Here is a 22,109-nt window from a genome sequence, read left to right as displayed (position 1 = left end):
AATTTAGGACTGTAGTTTAATTCTGTGCTTTTTGTGCATCCATAAAAAATAATGAATAAATACTTATATACACAATATAAACAAAAATAAATTTATATATATATATATATATATTTTATATTTTATAGTATTTATGCATTATTTTTTATGGATGCAGAAAAAGCATTGAATTAAACTACAGTCCTAAATTAATAATAAAAACTCCCTTTCACTGCACCTTGTGGTTTCTGTTAGTCACTGTATTTAGACATTGTTTTGCTTGTGTTTACTTTTGATCATAATGTTTTAATTAGACATTACAGATCTTACTCATGCTCATATTGTGCGTCTACACTGCGTGTGATCAGAAACGCAGGCTCGTTACTAACAGATCACTTCCTTTATAATAAACGACAGAATTTACACTGCAAGCGCGCAAATACAGCGTATAATGACAAGAAAGTTTTTCCCCTGCCCCTTTCACACAGTGGAGCATTTTGGATATAAACACGTTTGTGCTCGTGCATCACTGTTTGATCCCCGCGGTGTTTAATATAAAATGCGCCCCTTCCTTAGAGGACTTTCTTCCTCAGTCACGTGACGATTTCGCCTCTGTCTGATGGTGACTGAGGTCATGTTGGGAATAAAAGTTAACATTAACAAACAGTAAACTGAAGAAAGTCAGAGTCGGTGACTCTGGGTGTCTGCTAATGCTAGCGTGCGTATGACGTCATGCGCCGTCGACTAGGAAGCGGTTTATACTTCCGGTTAGTAACAAAAAAAAATGCTAGTGTTATATTTGAGATGATATTACCTTTCTAAAATCCACACAATCTTTGGTAGTGCAGAGTGTAAGCGTACAGTACTTCATTTGGGACAAAACTTTAGTATTTACTCTCCGAAGCGTGTTTTCGGAATAGAAGTTATGTAATAAGTAAACGCACCCGGTGCCGTGCGCAAACCAACTAATCGATAATGCGATGCGTTGACAATGATTTTCATAATCGATTATTATCGATTTTATCGATTAGTTGTTGCAGCTCTAGACATTATTAAGTCAAGCAAAATTGTATCATATACAATTTACTAACGGTCAAATTCATTTCTTTGTTTTTTTTTTCTTGGATACGACACTGAAAAATTCATGTTACAACATGCAAGACTTTGCCACAAGACAAAGAAACAGCAGGGTATAAACTGTGCTTCCAAATCAACGCAGAAATAGATTAAAATAAATAAATAAATAAAAAATCTATATTTTGGAATAGCCATCTTAGTCACTGGATTTGAACCCTTCTGAAAACCAATAATCTGAATTCAAGAGACTTTATATAAACTACCTTTTCTAGGGTTGCCAGTAATTCTGGAGCTGACTGTAGCTAGCTTCTTTAGATAATCACAAAATCCTACCCAGTGACAACCTTTTTGAACATGATAGTATTTTGATTAAAGGTTAAGCAGTCATGGTGATGTGAATATGGGATGTATGCCTGGTTTGACAGATGTCATCTATTCCAGCGTTTATTCTGTCGGAACAATGTTTTGTTATCAGACTGAACGCTATGGTCCTGCAACGTTGAGTTTTTCGATTTTAGATGAGTATGTCAGGCTGAGAAAAATATATGAACAGTGGAAGCAATGCTGGCGGAAAATGTGTTTTTCTGTAGATACGGTCAATGTTTACTGGCTGCCAAACATGTTGCAGAGATATCAAACATATCTGTAGTGCTTTATTCACCTCACATTCACCTCTCACTCCCTTTTCATTCACATTTAGCAGTTTTTTTTTGTTTTTTTTAAAAAAAATAATTACTAAACTATTCTATTATTTTTATGGATTTATATTATACTATTGGGCAAATTCATAAAGATGTTGACCTTACTGTGGAAAAATTGTGAGCAAGGATACAAAATCACTTTGCCCGTCTAGGTCTATATTTCTCTGCTCTGATAGAATATTTAAGGAAATTGTATGCTTTGTATGCATATAAGCAGTTACACCCACACTGTATACTGTTTCAACAGTGGCACATTCTTTGACCAAATGTCAGCAGTAAGTAAGATGCTGGATTCTGGCTAAAGATGATGATTCGTGTTTTCAGTTTTAATTTATTATTCATTCCAATTGTATGCTGAAAAAAAAAAAGGTTCAGAGAATTCACATAATTCAAACCCAGGTCACTGGCACTGTGAAGTGGCAACATTACCCCCCTGCAAGTATGCCACACATGAACTAATCAGGTTAATTTAATACTAATATAGTTATTTCTTTCTGTCAGCGCCAACATCCTCATGAGATTTTATAATGTAATAATGTAATTGGATCATGTTAATACTGTGTGATCTGATCATGCTCACTCTACATAATTCATAGAACTAGTAATTAGAAACTTGTTTAAATTAAATTTGATATAAGCAATGAAATCACATTTTAATGAGAAACATAATATATTTTTTTAACTATATGTAATAAGTTCTTTTAAATCAGACTAACCACATATAGTCCCTTTTGAAAGTGTTGGCTTGGCAAGGTCAATTCCTTTTTCTTTTGATTTTTTTTTTTTTTCCTGTACGTTGAAGGCATTTGGGTTTGAGATCAAAAGATGAATATGAGATATTCATATTCAGATAAGAATTTCAGCATTAATTTCCTGATATGTACATCTAGATGTATTAACTTAGAACATGGCACCTTTTGTTTGAACACACCCATTTTTCAAGTGATCAGAAATATTGGAACATGTGACTGATAGGCGTTTCTTGTTGCCCAGGTGTGCCATGTTAGATTGATTATTTAAATAATTAATAGCTCTGAATGTCTACTCTTGGTTTGAGACCTGGGTGTCACCTGTGAAGACTGCATTTGTTGTTAAAAAGGATAAACCAACATGAAGACCAGAGAGCTGTCTGTGGGAGAAAAGCAAGCCATTTTGAAGCTGAGAAAAGAGGAAAAATCCATCAGAACCATTGCACAATCATTGGACATAGCAATACCACAATTTGGAATGTGCTGAAAAAGAAAGAAACCACAGGTGTACTAACAACCAGACATCAGACAGGTCTAAGGACAAGGTCCAAGGACAACAACAGCAGCTGATGACAAAAACAGAAACTAATAACCTTCACTAGGGGGTGAAGGTATCACAAACCACCATTTGAAGAAGACTTCGAGAGCAGAAATATAGAGGCCATACCACAAGATTCAAACCATTCATCAGCAGTAAGAATCGGAAATACAGATTGGAATTCACAAAGAAATACATAGATGATCTGAAAAATTTCTGGAACAAAGACCTGTACCAAAACGATGGAAAGGCCAAAGTGTAGAGAAAGCAAGGATCTGCTTATGATTCAAAACATATGAGCTCATTGGTCAAACACAGTGAAGGTAGTGTTATGGATTGGGCTTGCATGGCTGCTTCTGGAACAGGCGCACTAATCTTTAGATGATGTAACTCATGATAGTAGCAGCAGAATGAATTCAGAAGTCTACAGAAGCATTCTGTCTGCCAATTTACAGAGAAATGCAGTGATCCAAAACACACCGCCAACTCAACAAAAGACTTTATCAGGGGGAAAAAATGGAAAGTTTTAGACTGGCCAAGTCAATTACCAGACCGTAATCCAATTGTGCATGCATTTCACCTCCTGAAGAGGAGACTGAAGAGGAGACTGAAGGGAGAACACCCCCCCCCCAAAAAACAAAAACAAACAACAAACAACAACTGAAAGAAGCTGTGGTACAATACTGGAAAAAGCATCATAAAAGAAGAATGCAACAGTTTGGTGATGTCAGTGGGTTTCTGGCTCAATGCAGTTATTGCAAGCAAGTGATATGCAACCAAATATTAAGTGTTATTTACTTTAATTTACTTCAAGACTTATCTGTTACAATACTTTTCTTCAACAAAACAATTGGGTGGTCTGCCGCCGAAGGTGCCATGTTCAAGGTATTTAGCACATCCAGATGTAAATAGCAGAAAAGGAAAGCTGAAATTCTGATCTGTCGTCTCATGTTAATCGTTTGATCTCAAACCCAAATGTTTTCAGTTTATAAGAAAAAAATTAAGAAAGAAAAAAAGAATTGGCCTTGCCATTCCAATATTTTTGGAAGGGACTATATAACAGATAACTACGTCTAACACTCAGTAGGACTTTACAGTAAAGGTTGCTACAGTATTGACAATTACAGAATTGACAACTGTATTTTGTAAATTTCAGTTCAGTTTTATCAGGGTACTGTATTGAATTCAACAAAAATATTTCTGGTAGTCTGGGAAAACCCTTCACATGTTAAAGTCTTGACATTTTATACTATGTATCGTTCTGAAAGCTGTAGGTTTTCCTGGTTTTCTCTTTCACATGTACCTCAACCATACGTGTAAGTAATTGTTTTTAACATAACTGGTTACTCCTAAAAGTGAAAAGGGAGAAAACTGCATTTAAAGTTTGCATTCCAGTGGCATTGCAGGAGCATCATGGACATTTTAAGAGCCAGAATGTGATTACAAACTGAACTTGATCCAAACATGGCATTCATTGTGTGAGGAAATAAAACTAAGCTAGCCAGGTTTTAGACATATTTAGACAGACTGATTGTTGTTATCATCATGTATGTTAAATTGGTTCCTTACCCAAGGTGATCTTTGCAGGAAGACAGCTAAGACAAGGGTAATAGTAAATTTAAAAAAAAACAAAACATTTAAATAACAGTAAAATATATTTATGGTTTCTAAAAGTTGAGGTTTCAAAGTATGTCAGGTGGAAAAACCCAATTTGGGGTTTTCAGTCACAGGGATGGGTGGCTACACATTATGCCACTTTACACATATATTACATGGAATTAAATTAAATGGAATAATGCAGCAGTATTCGTTGCCTAAAAATACTTTTTTTCATTCAGGATACAATACCATTGTTAGTCCAAATAAAAGCGTTGAATCAATTAATTCATTTTAGGCAGTTTTCAAAATGAACTCCGTACAGCAGGAGTCTTCGAATACCGTTTCTTGAGTTTCTTGAGTTGAGTGATGATGCTTGGCAATCTTGAAAACAGCAGGCTATTATAAATTCCATGTCTCATTATTTCATATTTTAGGTGGAGAGCTGAAAGCCTCAGTGTCAGCTCATTATTAAACTGTCACTACAGAGAAATTCTAATATCAGAATTGACTTAAAACTGCTTTTGCTGATGAAAAAGGCTCATGTCCTGGACATTGCATTATCAAGGGTCAAATACACAATTTATAAATGTTTTAAAGCTCCTGTCAATATTTATCCTTATCTTATTTGAGGAAAATCTGTTGCTAATAATCAGAATAATCCGCTCCTAACTTTATTTTCTAAAGCTAATGCAATTATTACTATTATTATTATTTTCATGATTATTTTAACAGAATTTTTGTAGTCTGCATGTTTGGTACATATTGAGATACACATTGCATCACCGTTAACACGCTATCAAATATGATATGATGAGATGAGTGATGGTTTGAGCAGCGAGAATCAGATCAGTAACAGTCAAGAAAACAGCAACCTGTTATTAATTCCACGTCCCATTATTTCATTTTCACAGGTGTAGAGCCCGAGCCCGCTGCTTCTCTCACTGCCAGCTCATTATTCACTGAATAATTTCTGATCATTGCGAATGGACGTAATTCAGATCCGCCAGCTGAGCCTTACTCAAGCCAGCCAAGGCTGGATGAAAATGCGTTTATGAAAATGCATCGTGTTTTCTGATGCTCTGAATTAGATGGCATTGTGTTTTTCTCTTCCAGGAGCAGATGTTCCAAATGCATCTTCAATCTGGCAGGGAAAAAAAACCCTCTCTCTATTTCAGTCTCAGGACCTGTGTTTGTCCATGTTGGAGACGGGTTTGCAATCGATTTTGGCTGCTGCTTAGTGGTGATTGTGGTCATGTAATTCTCCCTTCAATGGCCTTGAGATGTGTTCAATAGCCCTGCAGGGGGTCCTCATTGGCACAGGTGTTGTGTAAAGTCTGGGGTTGTATACAATTCTTGTATGTGTGTGTGTGTCTCACTCGAGCGCCAACATAAGAATCCATCTGTGCAAACATGTAGGCGTACACAAGTTACATGTGACATTGAGTCCATAGCAGCTCTTTTTTTTGTGTGAAATAATACAAGTAAACAGAAAAGTCTGTTTTTCCTATTAAACAGCAGATTCCTTACCATTCACAGGCTTACAAAGAGCTCTGTAAGAAAAATAAAACTAGGATCCTCTTATATTCTGTCTGCTCTGAGAAGATATCAGTATATAAAGTATGTTGATTTGTTGTATAGTTTGTAGTAACATTGCAGACATTTTTAGAGTGCTGTAAAAATGAGTCCTAAAACCCAGAAATTATTTAGCATTTTAGCACTTCCGGTTCCATCATCCTGAAGTCAATGGGTTATTTGAATGGGTTTTTTGGTTAAGTAACTGAAATAAGGTCTGTGGTTAACACAAGCTCAAGATACGTTCATGTTTTATTCTATGACATAAAATACATTAGTAATACCCCACTTGTGTTGTCCGAACAGGAAAACCCATCTACTCCTTGTGTTTATACTAGCACTCTTGCAAACTATTCCAACTCAAACTTTACAACTTGTAGATTTACTAATTTATAGTACAACCCAATTCTGAAAAAGTTGGGACAGTAATTTTGAAAGTACAAAAAAATAAACAAAAAAAAAAGTGTTATTTGAAAATTCAATTCACCCTGTACTATAATGAAAACACATTCGTAACACATTATTTGATGTTTTGCTTTGTGAATTTAATTTACTTTTGAAAGTATACACCCATTTCAAATCTGATGATTGTAACACACTCCAAAAAAGTTGAGACAGTCAACTGTTTACCACTGTGTAACATCACCTTTTCTTTTAATAACACTTATTAAGTGTTTGGGCGCTGAGGACATTAGTTGGTTAAGTTTAGAATGTGGAATTTTCCCCCATTCATCCATTATGCATTTCTTCAGCTGCGCAAATGTACAGGGCCTTCGTTGCCTTATTTTTCGCTTCATAATGTGCCACACATTCTCAATTGGAGACAGGTCAGGACTGCAGGCAGGCCATGCTAGCCCCCGCACTCTCTGCTTACGCAACCATGCGCTTGTAATCTGGGCAGAATGTGGTTTGGCGTTGTCCTGCTCTGGATGGCAGCATATGTTGTTCTAAAATGTGTACATATCTTTCTGCATTAATGCTGCCCTCACAGATGTGCAAGTAACCCATGCCATGGGTACTGACACATCCCCAAACTATGACAGACGCTGGATTTTTGACCTGACGCTGATAACAACTTGGATGGTCCTTTTCCTCTTTGGCCCGGAGAACACAATGGTTGTTTTGTACAAAAACTATATGAAATGTTGACTCGTCGGATCACAAAACACGATTCCACTGTGCTACTGTCCATCTCAGATAAGACCGAGACCAGAGAAGTCGGCGGCGATTCTGTACAGTGTTGATGTGTGGCTTCTGCTTTGCATAGTAAAACCTTAACTTGCATCTGTGGATACAGCGGCGAATGGTGTTTATGACAATGTTTTACCAAAGTATTCCTGGTAGGATCTCCATTACAGACTCATGACAGGTTTTAAGACAGTGATGTCTGAGGGATCGGAGATCACGCACATTCAGAAGTTGTTTTACGAACTTGCCCTTTACTCGCTGAGATTTGACCGGATTTCTTGAATCTTTTAATTATATTGTGCACTGCAGAAAGTGAAATGCCCAAAATCCTACCGATTTGTCTTTGGGGAATGTTGTTCTCAAAGTGTTGGATTATTCGCTGACTCATCTGTTGGCAGATCGGCAAGCCTCGACTTATCCTTGCTCTTGAAGGACTCGGCCTTTTTTGGATGCTCCTTATATACTATGATTAGACGATTGCCTCACCTGTTTCACATCACCTTCTTATCCCAACTTTTTTGGAATGTGTTGCATGCATCAATTTCAGAATAAACATTTACCTTCAAAAACCTATGCAGTTGATTAGGTAAAACATCAACCTTGTGTTTATATATTTTTTGGTTTAAATACAAGTCAAAGTACATTTACAATTCACTCCTCTTTGTTTTTATTAGCATTTTCCATACTGTCCCAACTTTTTCAACAGTTGTATTTTCTAACTGTAGTGGAGTTTTTTTTTTTTTATTCAGAAGCTTAGTGGTGGTGATGTTTAAGTCATGCGACTGTGGTATAGTTTGTTTATAGCCTTTATAACTTTAGCTTTTTACTTCTGGTGATTCTATTTATTCTTGAAAATTAATAAAATTTGTGTTTATTTGTGAAGGTTAACTTGATGATAAAATGTGAAAGAATCATAAACTTTTGTTTGTCACAGAGCTCTGCAATAATCCAAAAGCCAATGGAAAAATCCTATTGGTTTTTAGTCGAGGGAACCAGTGTGATGCTAACTTCCGGGTTGGCCTACAAAAATACGTCATTTTTACAGCACTCTATTCTCTATATTGTTTATCCTTTTAGTGTTGCTGTAATTCAGTGCTATATTGTTTCCTGAGCCGAATCCTTTGATACAGCCTTAATCTTATTCCCTCTGTCAGGCCTGGAAAAATTCAAGCTTACCAAGAATTACAAAGCAATGTTTAATGCTAAGACCTCATATTTAACCATCAAGGGTCTATGCCTAATTTGATTGTTTTTAGTACCTAGGTTTAAAAGTCAGTAAAAAAAACACCCTTCCTTCAAATAAATACATGGTGTTTTATATCTTTTTTTTTGTTCAGCACAGATATATTGATGACACACACAAGCCTGTTGCTGATTTATGATTAACGTAGGAGCTGAATAACAAAACATTGTTTTGTCTGTTGTTTATAGTAAATCTAAAAAAAAAAATCTAACACATAAAAAAAAAAATACAAAACCTTTGTGGAATCCTGATTTCTAATAATAATAATTTTAAAAAAAACATGTTAAACTGTGACACTACGAGTGGATTTGCAAATTTTCCTCCAAGTAAGCCACATATCTCTAAATTATTAAGCAAAATATAAGACAGCAATCATAGCTCCAGTGCTGCTAATTACTGCTAGCTATTGGAATTAAATGTCAGGACCAAGCTTCCTATAACCAGTTGTCGTCGCACACCTACCGTAATTACACAGAGAAATAATATATCTGTTGGTATATTTATTGCAAATGCAGAAATTATTACATATAGAAAACTGTGGTGTTGCAGTAACAACTAGGAGGCAAAAAAAATCCTGGAGTCGCTTGATATATTTAGTGTCCAGATGCTTTTTTAAGTTTTGCAATGGATCTGTGAACCTAATGTAGCGTAAAATTACCTAAACTCAGCTGCTGTAAAGTTCTGGTTTTTTGTTGATGCAGGAGTTTTGAATACTGTACCCTGTTTCTAAAAATATAATATTTTTTTTTTACTATAAATTTATAAATGACAATTGCCAAGTTTTCAAATAACGTTTTTTTTTGTTTCAAAATAGGGTTAGGCTTTAAGATCTGCTCCAGTACACGGCAAGGCTACAGGTGCTCGTAGAAACTAAGGCTATTTTTGTCAGTGCAAACTCAATTTGCAGTCACAATTATTTGAGGCAGTTACCATATGTTGAACCTTATGCCATGGTGCCGAGTTTGGGGTTTTTCAGGCTGACGAAATGTATGAATAATAAAACAATAGTTAACTTATGAGTAGCGATGCATCAACAGCATTTTCTTCACACAGAGTACAGGTACACTGTTTTGGCATTCGTGACAATACTGATTCCTAAATGAGTAACCTACTGTGTTTGTGGTACCTGTGCACTCTTCAGTTCTATGTTTAAGATGTTAATGGACTAAAACCTGATATTTAAACGAGAGCAGGGTGGGGGGGGGGGGGGGTGTTTGCTTAGTGGTTAGCATGCTTGCCTCGTACCTCCGGGGTTGGGCGATCTAATGCAGTTTGCATGTTCTCCCCGTGCTTCAGGGGCTTCCTCCAGATAATCCTGTTTCCTTCCTCAATCCAAAACCATGCATTGTAGGCTAACTGGCATTTCCAAATTGTCTGTAGTGCAAGTATGTGTGTGCGATTGCGCCCTACAATGGGCTGGCCCTCCGTCCAGGGTGTCATCTGCCCCGTGCACCAAGTTCCCTGGGATAGGCTCCAGGCTCCCCTGCAACCCTGTGTAGCTTAAGAGCATGAGGGCGGCTGACCTGAGTGTGCAGATCAGTATCAGCAAGCGTATTCAGTAAAAATGGTGCCGTGAATTGAAGGGAAAGGAAGTGTGCATGTCTCGGTGTTCAGTGCTCCCAGAACTGAAGTGCTCTCACAATCAACAGTTTTTCTGCACATTCACTTCATTGCTCCATGCTCACAATTACCTTTGTGTGTGCACAATTCACAGCACCTTCAGCTCATTTTAATGACCATGCTCACTGACACTCTGCGCACTCAGGTTGGCCATCATCAAGCTTAAGGTACTCTTTAAAGGCTATAAAATATATTGTCAGTATATCAATGTCATTTCATCTTGTCTGTTTTTTTAACGTGACAACATATACTAAGCTTATGTCACAGAGTACCACAAGTTATTGGATGTTAGTAGCAGAGCATTTTTTAAGAGTACATTTATAAGAGAGCAAATAAGCACAGTATAGAACGGTACCCAATATCAAAGCATCCATACTTGGTTTTAAAATTATACAGTGTATATGGATATGGATGGGTATGGATGAAAAACAAACGATGTCTTGTTTATGTTGTTTAATAAAAAGTAAACCACAAATCTCCTGACAGACTTTTGGGCATTCTGCACTAGCTAACAAGGGCCACTGATTAGCATTGTTCAGTGAAGCATTGTGTAAGTGGACACTTTTTCAAAACTTGCCTCAAAATATGTTCAGAAATGTCAAATAGACTTGTGTTTATGTTTCCCTGATTGGATTTTCTTTTAATACAGATCTGAACAAAAGTATATCTAAGCTCTAAGAACTTCATATCTTCCAATTCAGACCTCTTGATTTACATGTACAGTATATACATTATCTATTGCCTTATTATATGAATAGTATTACCAAACCTTACAAAAGTAAAGCTCTGAGGTGACTACTGAGCCAGTATTTTATGTTGCTGATATAGATGATGTGGTTAATGATACACTATAGAATATATAATGACCTTCAGAAACTTTAATAGCTGTTTGTTAGCATAAATTTCCTTCTGTTTTCCAAGTTAGATTCCTTATAGCTTCTTAGAAAGCAGCTGCATGTCAGGCTCCATTTAGCCCAGGGACACATTAGCACACAGACACATACCTAATGGGCTTTTGCATGGTTCATCTATCAGTGTGTTTGTCTATTTGTGTCGGTTTCTAGTACCCGTGTATGGGTGATTGTGTAAGGCAAATACCTCAATGTTAGTATAATGCATTTGCTACATCCTGCATCTATAAATATAGCACGCATGTTGGTTGTTTTATGTCCGTGTGTATTTCTGGAGTACGTTGTGTATCCTGTCACAGTAGTGGTCACAGTGTAGTTTACTGTATTAGGAAATGTCAGTTTCCAAAAAAGATTTTGTAAAAAGATTTTTGTTGTTTGTGGGTTAATAAAGTAAATAATGACACCACATTTATACCATTATCAGACAAACAGATAAAGAGATTATAGTGTAAATAAGCATTAAAATCACACATTAAGGTGACGTGAAATAGAAAATTAACTTAGTGTATGCCTTGTGAATAAGGAATGTAAGAGAATTGCATGATAGGTCTGATCGGATTTAGAAAAATATTACTTTCTTTATTCAAAACCAGAAATGACAAAAATATGTAAGAGAAATGGCAAAAAAAAATATTGTCAGTTTAACAGTCAAAACAAATATGAGTGAATTTTTTATAATAAATTTTACATACTATAGCTCTGTAACTATATGGTCTGTTAACACCAGACAAAAACAGACAGATGTTTCAAGCCAGCACATTTTAGAGAAGGTTGTTGTATCTCTTAGAATAACATCTTTTTTTTTTTTTTTACAATGTTGTCAAGAACAAAATTATGCAACCTAATCATGTGACCTTAAAAAGTTAACGTTGCATTAGTCAAGATTAGTCAAGACTGCAGCTCTACAACAACATTGTAATTTTTTTTAACTAATTGAACCTGCTTCCCATTCCCACTTATGTACACAAAGCTCCACCTCCAGAATCTACAGAATCTTCAACTGCTTGATAGTCAAGTTATAACCTATAAATATATCAGAAATTTGGCTCATACTCATTTGCTGCTTTGAGAATGGTCAAGAGTGGCCTCTCTGTACTATTTTTATTTGTAATGAGCTCCCATGAGTTTTTCAGTTGACCGTCACTACCAGTATTAACATTAGCATTGTTGTGTACATGGGAGTTTGATGCAGTTTTCTAGTATTACAGAGTGGTGCTTGAAAGTTTGTGAACTTTTTTTCTGATTTTTTTTCTTTATATTTTTGCATAAATATGACCTAAAGCATCATCAGATTTTCACACAACTTCCTTAAGCAGTTGTAGAACAATATGAGAAGAAATAGTCCTACTTCATTAAAGGCCAACTTTTTGCTCTTACGGTATTATGTTGTTTAACACTAACTCACAGAGCACAACTTTCATCAACCCTGTAAATCTCATGTGAGATAACTCCATCAGTCTCCCCACCATGTGTGTTGTGCTTTCTATGGTGTGAAAATTGATGAGAACAGCTTTACCATGATTCATTTCAGTGACATTCTCCTCCACGTCTGCCCCAGTTCGTGTCAGCCGTCAAGAATAGGTATGAAATTTCTGAAGTATAAAGAGTTGGTGGGATTTTGACTGACAAGTTTGGCAACCCTATAATCCAAACACTTTACATTACTCTGGCGATATCATGTTGTACGTCTCATTTTGAACAGTTTGGGGCTTACATCAGAAGGGACATTGCCTTGTAAGATCTGTGGAACTTTGGTATGTGGAAGTGTCTGTGTTGTAGTTGAAACATATAGAAATTTACTATTGCCTAAGCATGCACACCTAAATAACTGCCTGAAGTTTCAAGGAGTATTAATACAGATCATTCTGACAGCAAGTGTGATATAGTTGTTTGATAAATTAATTGTTATTATTAATTAAGGCTACACTAAATGTTGAACCTTATCATTGTATTTAAAAAAGATACCCTCACAGGCCACATTAACGTACAAGAACCCCTCCTTCTCATACAATTATCATTCAATCATGTTGTAGCAGTACAATGCATAAAATCGTGTAGCTACAGATCAAGTTAATGTTCACATGAAACATCTTCAGTTAATGCTCACATCAAATAGCAGAATGGAGAAAAATGTGATTGCCACAACTTTGTTGGTGCTAGATGGGCAACTGTATCTGATGCTTTCCCTCCAACAAAATGTGGAAAGTTAACGTCACTAAAGAATATCTGGCAGCATGGAAACTACTGCCAAAATGTGTCTCCATGGGTTCTGTCCTCCATAGAAAAGGGTAACGGTTCCAGTTCATAGCTCGACCCCCCTACCGTTTCAGAGGCGTGCTCACCACAGTAGTTAGCACAAGGCAGAGCCCAACGTTAGCCTAGGAAGTAGATCTCTCTTGGACAAGGGGGCCATTGAACGTGTACCTCTTCTCTGAAGGAGGGAGGTTTTACAGCCAATATTCCCTGGTCCACATAAAAGACGGGGTATGCGGCCAATTTTAGATCTGCGTCATCTTATCCATACTCTTTGGACATACAGGTTCAGGATGTTGACTCTCAAACATATCCTTCCACAGACTCAGTTTGAGGATTGGTTTGTGATGAAAGATCCAAAAAGTTCTTCCTTTCGGTCTAGCAATTATCCCCTTGCACTGTCACAAAGTGCATGTATGACACGCTGGCTCCTTTGCATCTCCAGGGCATCTGTGTACTAAATTAATTGCACAACTGGATAATTCTAGCGCGGTCCAGGAAGTTGCCGATTCAAGTGTCCCCGGTTTATAGCCTTGGGTCACACGCTAGGAGCAGCTATTATCGCAAGATGGGAATGTCAGATGCTCCCTCACGGTTTCTGGAGCGGCCCTCAACTAGTGTGGCATATAATTTGCCTAGAAGTGTGGGCCGTACTCCTAGCACTGAATTCCTTCTTCTCAGTTGAGAGGTCACCATGTGTTAGACAATACAGTGGGGGTCTCATATATCAACCAGGATTATGTTCACACCCCCTGTTCAGGCAGGCTCAACTAATTCTTCTCTGGTGGAGTGGTAGTTTTGTCAGTGAGTGCTATGTACATTCCATGCAACTGAAATGTGGGGGCAGACATCCTGTCGAAGCAGGGGCTGAGGCCCTAGGATTGGAGGCTCCATCCACAAGTGTGTGAGTCCATATGTTGGAGGTTTGGCCGAGAGGAAGTGGACGTGTTTGCCTCTGAGGAGACAACACGTTGCCCATTGTGGTTCGCCCTCCTCCTTCCCACACCAAAAAAAAAAACAAAGGTCAGGGCTGGATGTCATGATACACACATGGCCAAGGTCATGTCTCTACTCCTTTCCCCGGATTGCTCTGCTTAAACAGGCTCTAGGAAGAGTTTGCCAAGATCATGCTACATCTACTGCTGCTAGTAGCACCGGATTGGCCAGCTCAAATTTGGGTCTCGGAGATAATATCTCTGCTGGACAGCACTCCCTGGGAGATTCCCCTTCGCAGGGATCTATTGTCTATCGAGGGATCTATTTATCACCCTTGGCCCGGAACTATGAAAGCTGTGAGTCTCACCAGCTCATAGATTCCGGTCTCTCAACCAAGGTTGTAGAGACCATGTTAAACAGTAGAGCACCATCCATGAGAATATTGTATGCATTTAAGTAGCAACTTTTTTATCGTGGTGTGAGGAATATCAGTGACACCCAGTAACTGCGCAACAGCTACAGTCCTGGAGTTCTTACAGGAACGTTTCTCAGCAGGGTTGGCTCCTTCTACAGTTAGGGTCTATGTGGCCGATATTTCGGCCAGCCATTCCCCTATTGATGGTGCCTCTGTGGTCTGGAAAGGTCTGTCAGGCGCCCATTTTCTGCCCTTAGAGTCAGCTTCGGAGAAGCTTCTGACTCACATTTCGTCAGTGATAGTGACATCAGTGTGCCGCAACCAGTTTGGAGGGAGGTCTCTAAAGGTATCTGTTTTTGCATGCCCTGACGTCTCTGTTGCCCCTTCTGCCTTGACTTTGCCCCTGGATTAGCCAAGGCCTCTCTATATCTTAGGCCGGATTATTCCTAAATCCCTACGTCTACTGCCCAGCCAGTAGTGCTGCAGGCTTACTCCCCTTCTCCGGTCCTTACACCGGAAAGAGTAAGATTGCATCTACTGTGTCCAGTGATGGCTCTTTGTACTTACATCCATTGTTCTGGCCAGTGGCGTAAGTTGTAGCAGTCGCTGGTTTGCTTGGCAGTGACAGTAGAGGTGATGCTGCATCAAAGCAGTGCATCTCTATTTGGATAGTGGAAGCAATCTCTATCACTTATGAGGTGCATGGTCTCGCTATGCCTCTGGGCATAGGGGCTCTTTCCACTGTGGGGGTCACCTCCTCAAAGGCTTTATCTAAGGGGTACCCTTATGGGATGTGTGTGCTGTGGCAAGGTGGTCTATGCTGCACACATTCATTTGGTATTACAGTTTGGCCTTATGGGCCAGCTGATATATGGTTTTCTGAGATAATATATTGCTGGACAGCACTCCCTGGGAGATTCCTGTTCTCAAGGATCTATTGTCTCAAACTGGAGGGTGGATTTATCACCCTCGGCCTGAACCATAGAAACTATGAGTCTGGCCCCTGAGGGGCACTAGCTCATAGATTCTGGTCTCTTAACCAAGGTTGAAATGCTAGGAACTTCAGTGAAACCCAGTAAACTGCGCAATGGCCCCGGACTTCTTACAGGAACTTTTCTTGGCAGGTTGGCTCCTTCTACAATTAGGCTCCTATTGATGGAGCCTCTGTGACAGGCCATACCCTCAGTATGATGGAGAGGGTATACTCTTTCCCACAGGCATGATTTTACACAGACTTAAGATACCAGTCACACGTGAGGGCGCTTCGCATAGCATGACGCTCACTCAATGTCTCATTCCCATCTCAGGAAACAGGGTTACATGCATAACCCAGATGTTATGTGTGAAAATTGGAAGCGCCAGACAGGCAAGTGATACTGGGGAAGGATACAAGGCATGTACATTCAGGGGCATTTTCAATTTGCATAGTCATAAAAATCTAGATTTTTTTATTGAGGGTAAAATGTTAGAGCAGTAGTATTTTCATGAGCTAGACTGTCACTGTAAAGATCGGTGTGTACAGAAAAATTTCAGAAGGAGGGACACAGTGGCACAGAATTAAGCATGGGGGCATTGTTAAATAGTAAATTTTATGTTTACATTGTACATTTTACAGTAATTTACCTGCAGCAGGTAAATTATATAAAACATATTTACAGTAAAGTACTCTAATATCTTACAACAATACATAGTCCAGTACATTTGCTCATTTGGCAAAGGTTTAAAAAAAATTTACTTAAGGGTCTTGCTCAAGGACCAAATCATGGCATATTGGTGGTGTTGGGATTTGAGCACACAACCACCTGATCTGTAATTCAAAGCACTTAAACTCAAAACACTTAAACACTAAGCCAGCACAACTATATTTAACTAGCTTGCACTGATTCAAGTTTTTATTTATTTATTTATTAGCCTATAGAAGTTAAACTTCAAGTTGAAACAAGGAGAATTTTTTGCATTCTTACTGCTGCCAAAAAACATCCTAAATCCCACTATTTTTCTGGTATTTTGCTGCAAACCAACGCACTGCTCTAAGAGCCTAAATATTAACAGTACAATACTGTAAAATAATAAAACAATATTTTGCAGTAAAATAAATACTGTAAATTTACAGCTTTTAAAAGTTTTTTTTGACAGTGTGTGGAATTTTTTTCTGAATACATCAATCTATGGGTTAACTAGTTAAAGTGAAATTGAAACCTAAAAATGATTTTTGGTGGATTTGAGTGACATTAATTATTCGTTTCATTTTAATGGGTGTCACATTAAAAGGCTCCATAATGGTCATTATTTGGTCTCCGGTTGGTAGTGGTCAGATTTGGACTGAATGTTAGGAATGAAAATTTCATGGCCAGTAGGAGCTCTAATTAAAATGTCAATGGCACATAACTGACAACCTATTAACCTATCAACTGCCACTGTCAGTAGGGGGGCACATGTGGTGACCAGTCAGATTTTGATGGTGGCCGGTGCCTCTCCAGGACCCCCCAGATATGTCCCTGATTGCAAAACAGCAAACCCTGTTTATTTGTCACGCTCTATAACCCTCTACTGACTTTTAAAGATCTCATACTCTGTACTTTTCTCCTATCAGAGTACCTTATTGATCTTTGAGGGAATTTGTTGGGTTTTTTTTTTTTGTGGGGGGGGGGGGGGGTGATAGAAACAACAACAAAAAAAAGACACTTCAATTCTTGAAAACACTGCAGAACACATAGGACTATATAACAGTATGATACTATACAAATCCTCACTTAAGCCACTGACGAGCACCAGTTAGTGTTTTTCCATTTTGGTATTTACAGTACATCATAGAATTAAAGTTACAGGTCATTCTGCAGATTCATAGCACTGGGCTGAAATAATCAAAGTAAAAAGGTTAGATGTCATGTCTCAGAGAGTCAGATCTCAACAGCTGCTGTTCCCAAACTGTTTAGTCTTTGAGTAACAGTTATTTCACTTTCATTCCTTGTTTCAGGCCACATGTGCATTCTGCTGTATGTCTTAATACAACACTGAACATCTGTCAGTGATGATGCTAATCATAGAAAATAAGAGATGACAGCTCAGAGACGATGGTGCCTGCTTATTCAATCATTTCAATAGGACTGCTTTTCAGCAAATCCTCAGCAGATATGAAAGCATCTAATGACTGTCCAAATTAATTAACTTTGATTTTTGGCTTAATGATCTATCATATTAATTTAAATATGTTTTATTAAATCGTCCTGATTGTATTTAGATGTATTTTTGGGCTTAATGATTGGAATGGTTTGGTTGCGCAACAGACAGCGTTGCCGCCTTACGACCCCGAGCAGGATGAAGCAGTAACTGAAGATGAATCATTGACACTAGCTTTTATGGCGATTTTTTTTTTAGATTGTTTATTCTAATTTACATATGTTTTCCAGGACTGCATTATTCATTAACATGTGTTTGTGTAATGTCTAATCTGCTGTCAGTTTTAATTCCTTATTACTTTTTCATTTCTTTATTGTTGGTATTCAGGTCTCCACTGAAATGGAGACACCATAGGGCTTCTCTGATTACTGATAATACTGAAAAAAAAAAGAAAAAAAAAGAAAGAAAGTTGTTTTGAAAAGACCAGACTAAAGTAACACTTTTATATACTGTACTATAGGTACATAACACTTTTATATACTGTACTATAGGTAGATGATTTAGGTTTGTTAACATACGAGAAAAAATGTGGTGTCAGTAAGGTTTTATTTAACACCTACAAAATAATAATAATAAAAAAAAAAACACTAACAAGGAAAAGTAAACCATTTGCTACACTGACCATATTTGTGATACTTAAAGCATTGTGGTCATTTATCATGATCTTGATTTCATATCATTGGATTGTCTAGCCCTTTGTTCAAAACACAGGATATTATACAAAACAGGCACAATCTTGCACACACAAAACCATGCGCTTTGGTCGCAGTTACTGAGACATGTGCAGCCAATTACTAAATGAGGTGTTAGTGTCAACCCAGCAGATTGGTTTCATATACAAAAACAACGCTCTCGTTTACTTTCGACTTGAACCTTCTTTGAGATAGAGCTGAGCCTCATTAAACTGAATGACCATTGGTGGGTTTCAAAACACACCCTCACACACACTGCAGTGTTAGGTACAGTTTATTTCAACCCTCAGTCTGGCCAGCTGCAATGCGGGAATTATATTTCCTGCTGATTGTAGAGCATCGCTAGTTCTGACTTCTTTCAACAGTTTACCAGGGTGTCACTGTGGACCATTTCCTTCTGTCTTTTCACTACCAAAACAATGTGAGGAAAAAGCAGACTGTCCTGCTGTGTAATAGACTGTTCACTCTATTGCTTTGTATCTAGATTCTTTTTCATCTACCTTCCTAATTAGTGATATATACAGGTTAATGTAACAATATAGACATGTTTATGAAAGTTTATGCTCTGGATGATCTATCACAGCCAAACATCGCATTACCAAAATTTCCAGTTTAGCTGTAGCATTTCAGAGTTTCTGACACTTGCTATGCGATAGAGGAGACACCAAGGGACTATGCTTCTCTGCTTTTTCAGATAAAACGGCAATCAGACCAAAATCAGATTCGCCCAGCGGGGAAAAAAACAGTCCACTGAAGGGGAAAGGGCATGGGGCGTGAAAGGCAAATTTACCTCTAATACTGGTTACCTTCCCCTTTATGTAGGAAAGTATTTATTCACCATCTTTGTCTAGTTGAAATTTGACCTCTGAATTCAGGAGCAAAAGAAACCAAGATGGCAGGACTGTAGTTTCTTTTGATGTGTATTAAAAATGTAGGTGCTATATTATAAGCCATTTCATCAACCGACATATGCTAGTTTTTTTTTTTGTGGCAAAATTCTATTTGTTCTCTCTGCCTGCATTGGTTTCTCCTGTTAGCATTGTTGGCACCTATGCAGAGCGTCGAGGACGTCAGTTAACTTGTTATCTTGAGTTAATTCTAGTTAATATATATATAAATAAACACTTATGTCCTTGTTTCAGCATGTTCTTTCTGTAGTAGGTGAAGAGAGGTATAGTAGTTTGTTTGTAAACCTTCCTACAACAACTTTGCAACATTGTAGTTGCATGCATGTTAACACAAATGTTTCAGTAACGTTAGTTTTCATCGAACTGGAAATGTCCGGTAGAAAATAGTAAGCTGGCAACTCAGTGTATATTACAGAGATGATGGTCAGGTCATGTTGAGTGTAGAGTAACACAGTGAAATAAAAGTGTTACAAATAAAAAGTGTAACAAATGAGTGCTCTTTGAAAATTGAACTGTAAAGGTGGTGTTAGTGTTAGTCTTTCCCCTCTTTCCTTATTTTAATATAAATATTACCCTAGTATTGCTCTCTAAGCATGGGTCAATGGACAGAAATTACTAATTAATGAACACTATAAGAGGGTTAAGACTAATAAACCATCATAACCACCACATACTTGCTCATACTTTGCCCCCCCATCTCTGTAGGTTTCAGATGCGCAGTGCTGTGTTGGCTGCCTCTAACCACAGAGTGTTGAGTTTCTGTGAGGCCGATGGCGCCCCGTGTTTCGGGATTCGGCCCGGCCCGCTTCCTGGTTCTGCTGCTCCTAATGCCTGGAAAAATGTCCTGCTGGGGTGTAGCTATGGCAACAGATTCACCCTGCCACCGAGCTGAGCATCCATTCATCTCACACGCAGGTGAGTTTCATTTATATACTCACAGAGTTAATTAGCTTAAGTGCATTTTGATCCTTGTTCAGTCCTACACAATGCAATTGGCAGTTTTCTAATCATTTTTTTGCGGAAAACTACTCGAATTGGTGAAATTGCAATTCGACAAAATTGTTTTGCATAGTCATTTAGCTGTACTCATGTTCGACACCCGTGAATCGAAGAGGGATTTGACTGAATGGGCGTGGCGGTGACTTCACATGACATGTCTTGGCCCAAATCTGTGGAAAATCGACAGTATTTTTAAAAATTTGCAAGCTCCTACGAATATGGCAGAGTTTGCTTGATTTTGTGTTCATTTCTGCAATCACAAAATCTCGAAATCCTGGAGGGTTTTTTTATACAAAAATAAATGGCTGGATTAGTTTTCTACATCATAATTTTATCAAACAGTCTTCGTATTGTTTCAGATCGATCCATGTAAAATCCATTATCTTTTAATTAAGCTGAATCCCAAATGTCTTCTAATAAACTTTGTTTGCACCCTACATGGGGTACAGCATAATAGAGCTTACAACCCTACCTAGAGTCCTAATTTTTGTATATTTACATTGTATGATAATGAGAAAACCCAGGTTTTCAAAGAAGTTTTGGCATATGTGTTTTTAGGTTATACACTGCCATGAAATATTCAGCAAAAACTCCTGTGCTTAATAATTCACCCCTGTGAGGAAGTTATTTTATATCCAAAATAAATTTTGGGTTGTTACATTGTTACTTATGCTAATCACTTGTCACAACCTGATTTCATCCATCCAAACCTGTTTTGAACAAAAAACAAACCACTCCACAGTTTCATTCAAACCAGCTAAATGCTACATATACGACAGCACCTTTAGAGACCAAACAGTGCTGCAAACTTTGTCGCTGTCGTAATTATGCCTCTCTCTTTCCGTCTCCATGAAATTATAGATCGTGAGATCAATGTCATTTTAAGAGTACTCAATAAGTAATCAAGCTGTTCGGAGCCAGAAGGCCTCCAGAGTGTTTAAAACAGGACAAGGTCACTTTCAAGGAAGTGTATGGAGTGTGTGTTTGAACCTGTATTTATTTCACTAGATATGATTAGCTTGAGCCACTGAGGTCTTGTTTCTCGACAGACTGAAAGAGACTGACAGAAGCAGATTATGGTTTAATGCCCTTGCTAAAAGGCACAATATCTTGGGTTTTTTTTATTTATTTTTTTTGAGCTGCACCTTTCAGACTAGTCCTAGAAAATACAAGGACAGATTTGCACAGGCGTGAAGTTCAGCATGTACACACTGAGACGCCCTTTAAATCACAGAAAGCTGTCAGAAATACACAGCGAGCAGTGTTAAATGGAGCCAGTTCTCGGAATGACTGTCCAAGCATATGGAAGCGCGCACACACACACACACACACACACACACACACACACACACACACACACAAACAAACACACAAACAATGTGCAACTTTCAAACAAATAAATGGAGCAAATTATAATACAGCCTTCACTGTGTGGTTTTTCCAGTGTGTGCATGGGTTTGTATTAATCCAAGAGCTACACACAGTTCAGAAATATCAGAACCACACACCAACCAAATGACAATAAGACCAATTCATCCACAAAGACGGC

The 22,109-nt window shown here is 37.9% G+C and overlaps 1 protein-coding gene across 2 annotated transcripts in view; it reads left to right on the top strand.

Moving 5' to 3' along the window:
* Nucleotides 1-22,109, top strand: part of sema5a (sema domain, seven thrombospondin repeats (type 1 and type 1-like), transmembrane domain (TM) and short cytoplasmic domain, (semaphorin) 5A) — a 241,796-nt gene that overhangs the window by 41,173 nt on the left and 178,514 nt on the right. Inside the window, exon 2 of one of the 2 annotated variants that reach the window (XM_053611959.1) lies at nucleotides 20,267-20,476. In XM_053611959.1, coding sequence (XP_053467934.1) covers nucleotides 20,332-20,476 — 145 coding nt within the window. In that variant the 5' untranslated portion in view covers nucleotides 20,267-20,331. Of the gene's footprint in view, nucleotides 1-19,605; nucleotides 20,477-22,109 lie in introns of those variants that run through there. The other variant, XM_053611960.1, reaches the window with a different exon arrangement.

Source organism: Ictalurus furcatus, chromosome 23 (assembly GCF_023375685.1).
Source record: "Ictalurus furcatus strain D&B chromosome 23, Billie_1.0, whole genome shotgun sequence".
Classification (NCBI taxonomy): Eukaryota; Metazoa; Chordata; class Actinopteri; order Siluriformes; family Ictaluridae; genus Ictalurus; species Ictalurus furcatus.
Note: the sequence above shows the minus strand (reverse complement) of the source record. Positions and strands in the feature narration are given on the sequence as shown.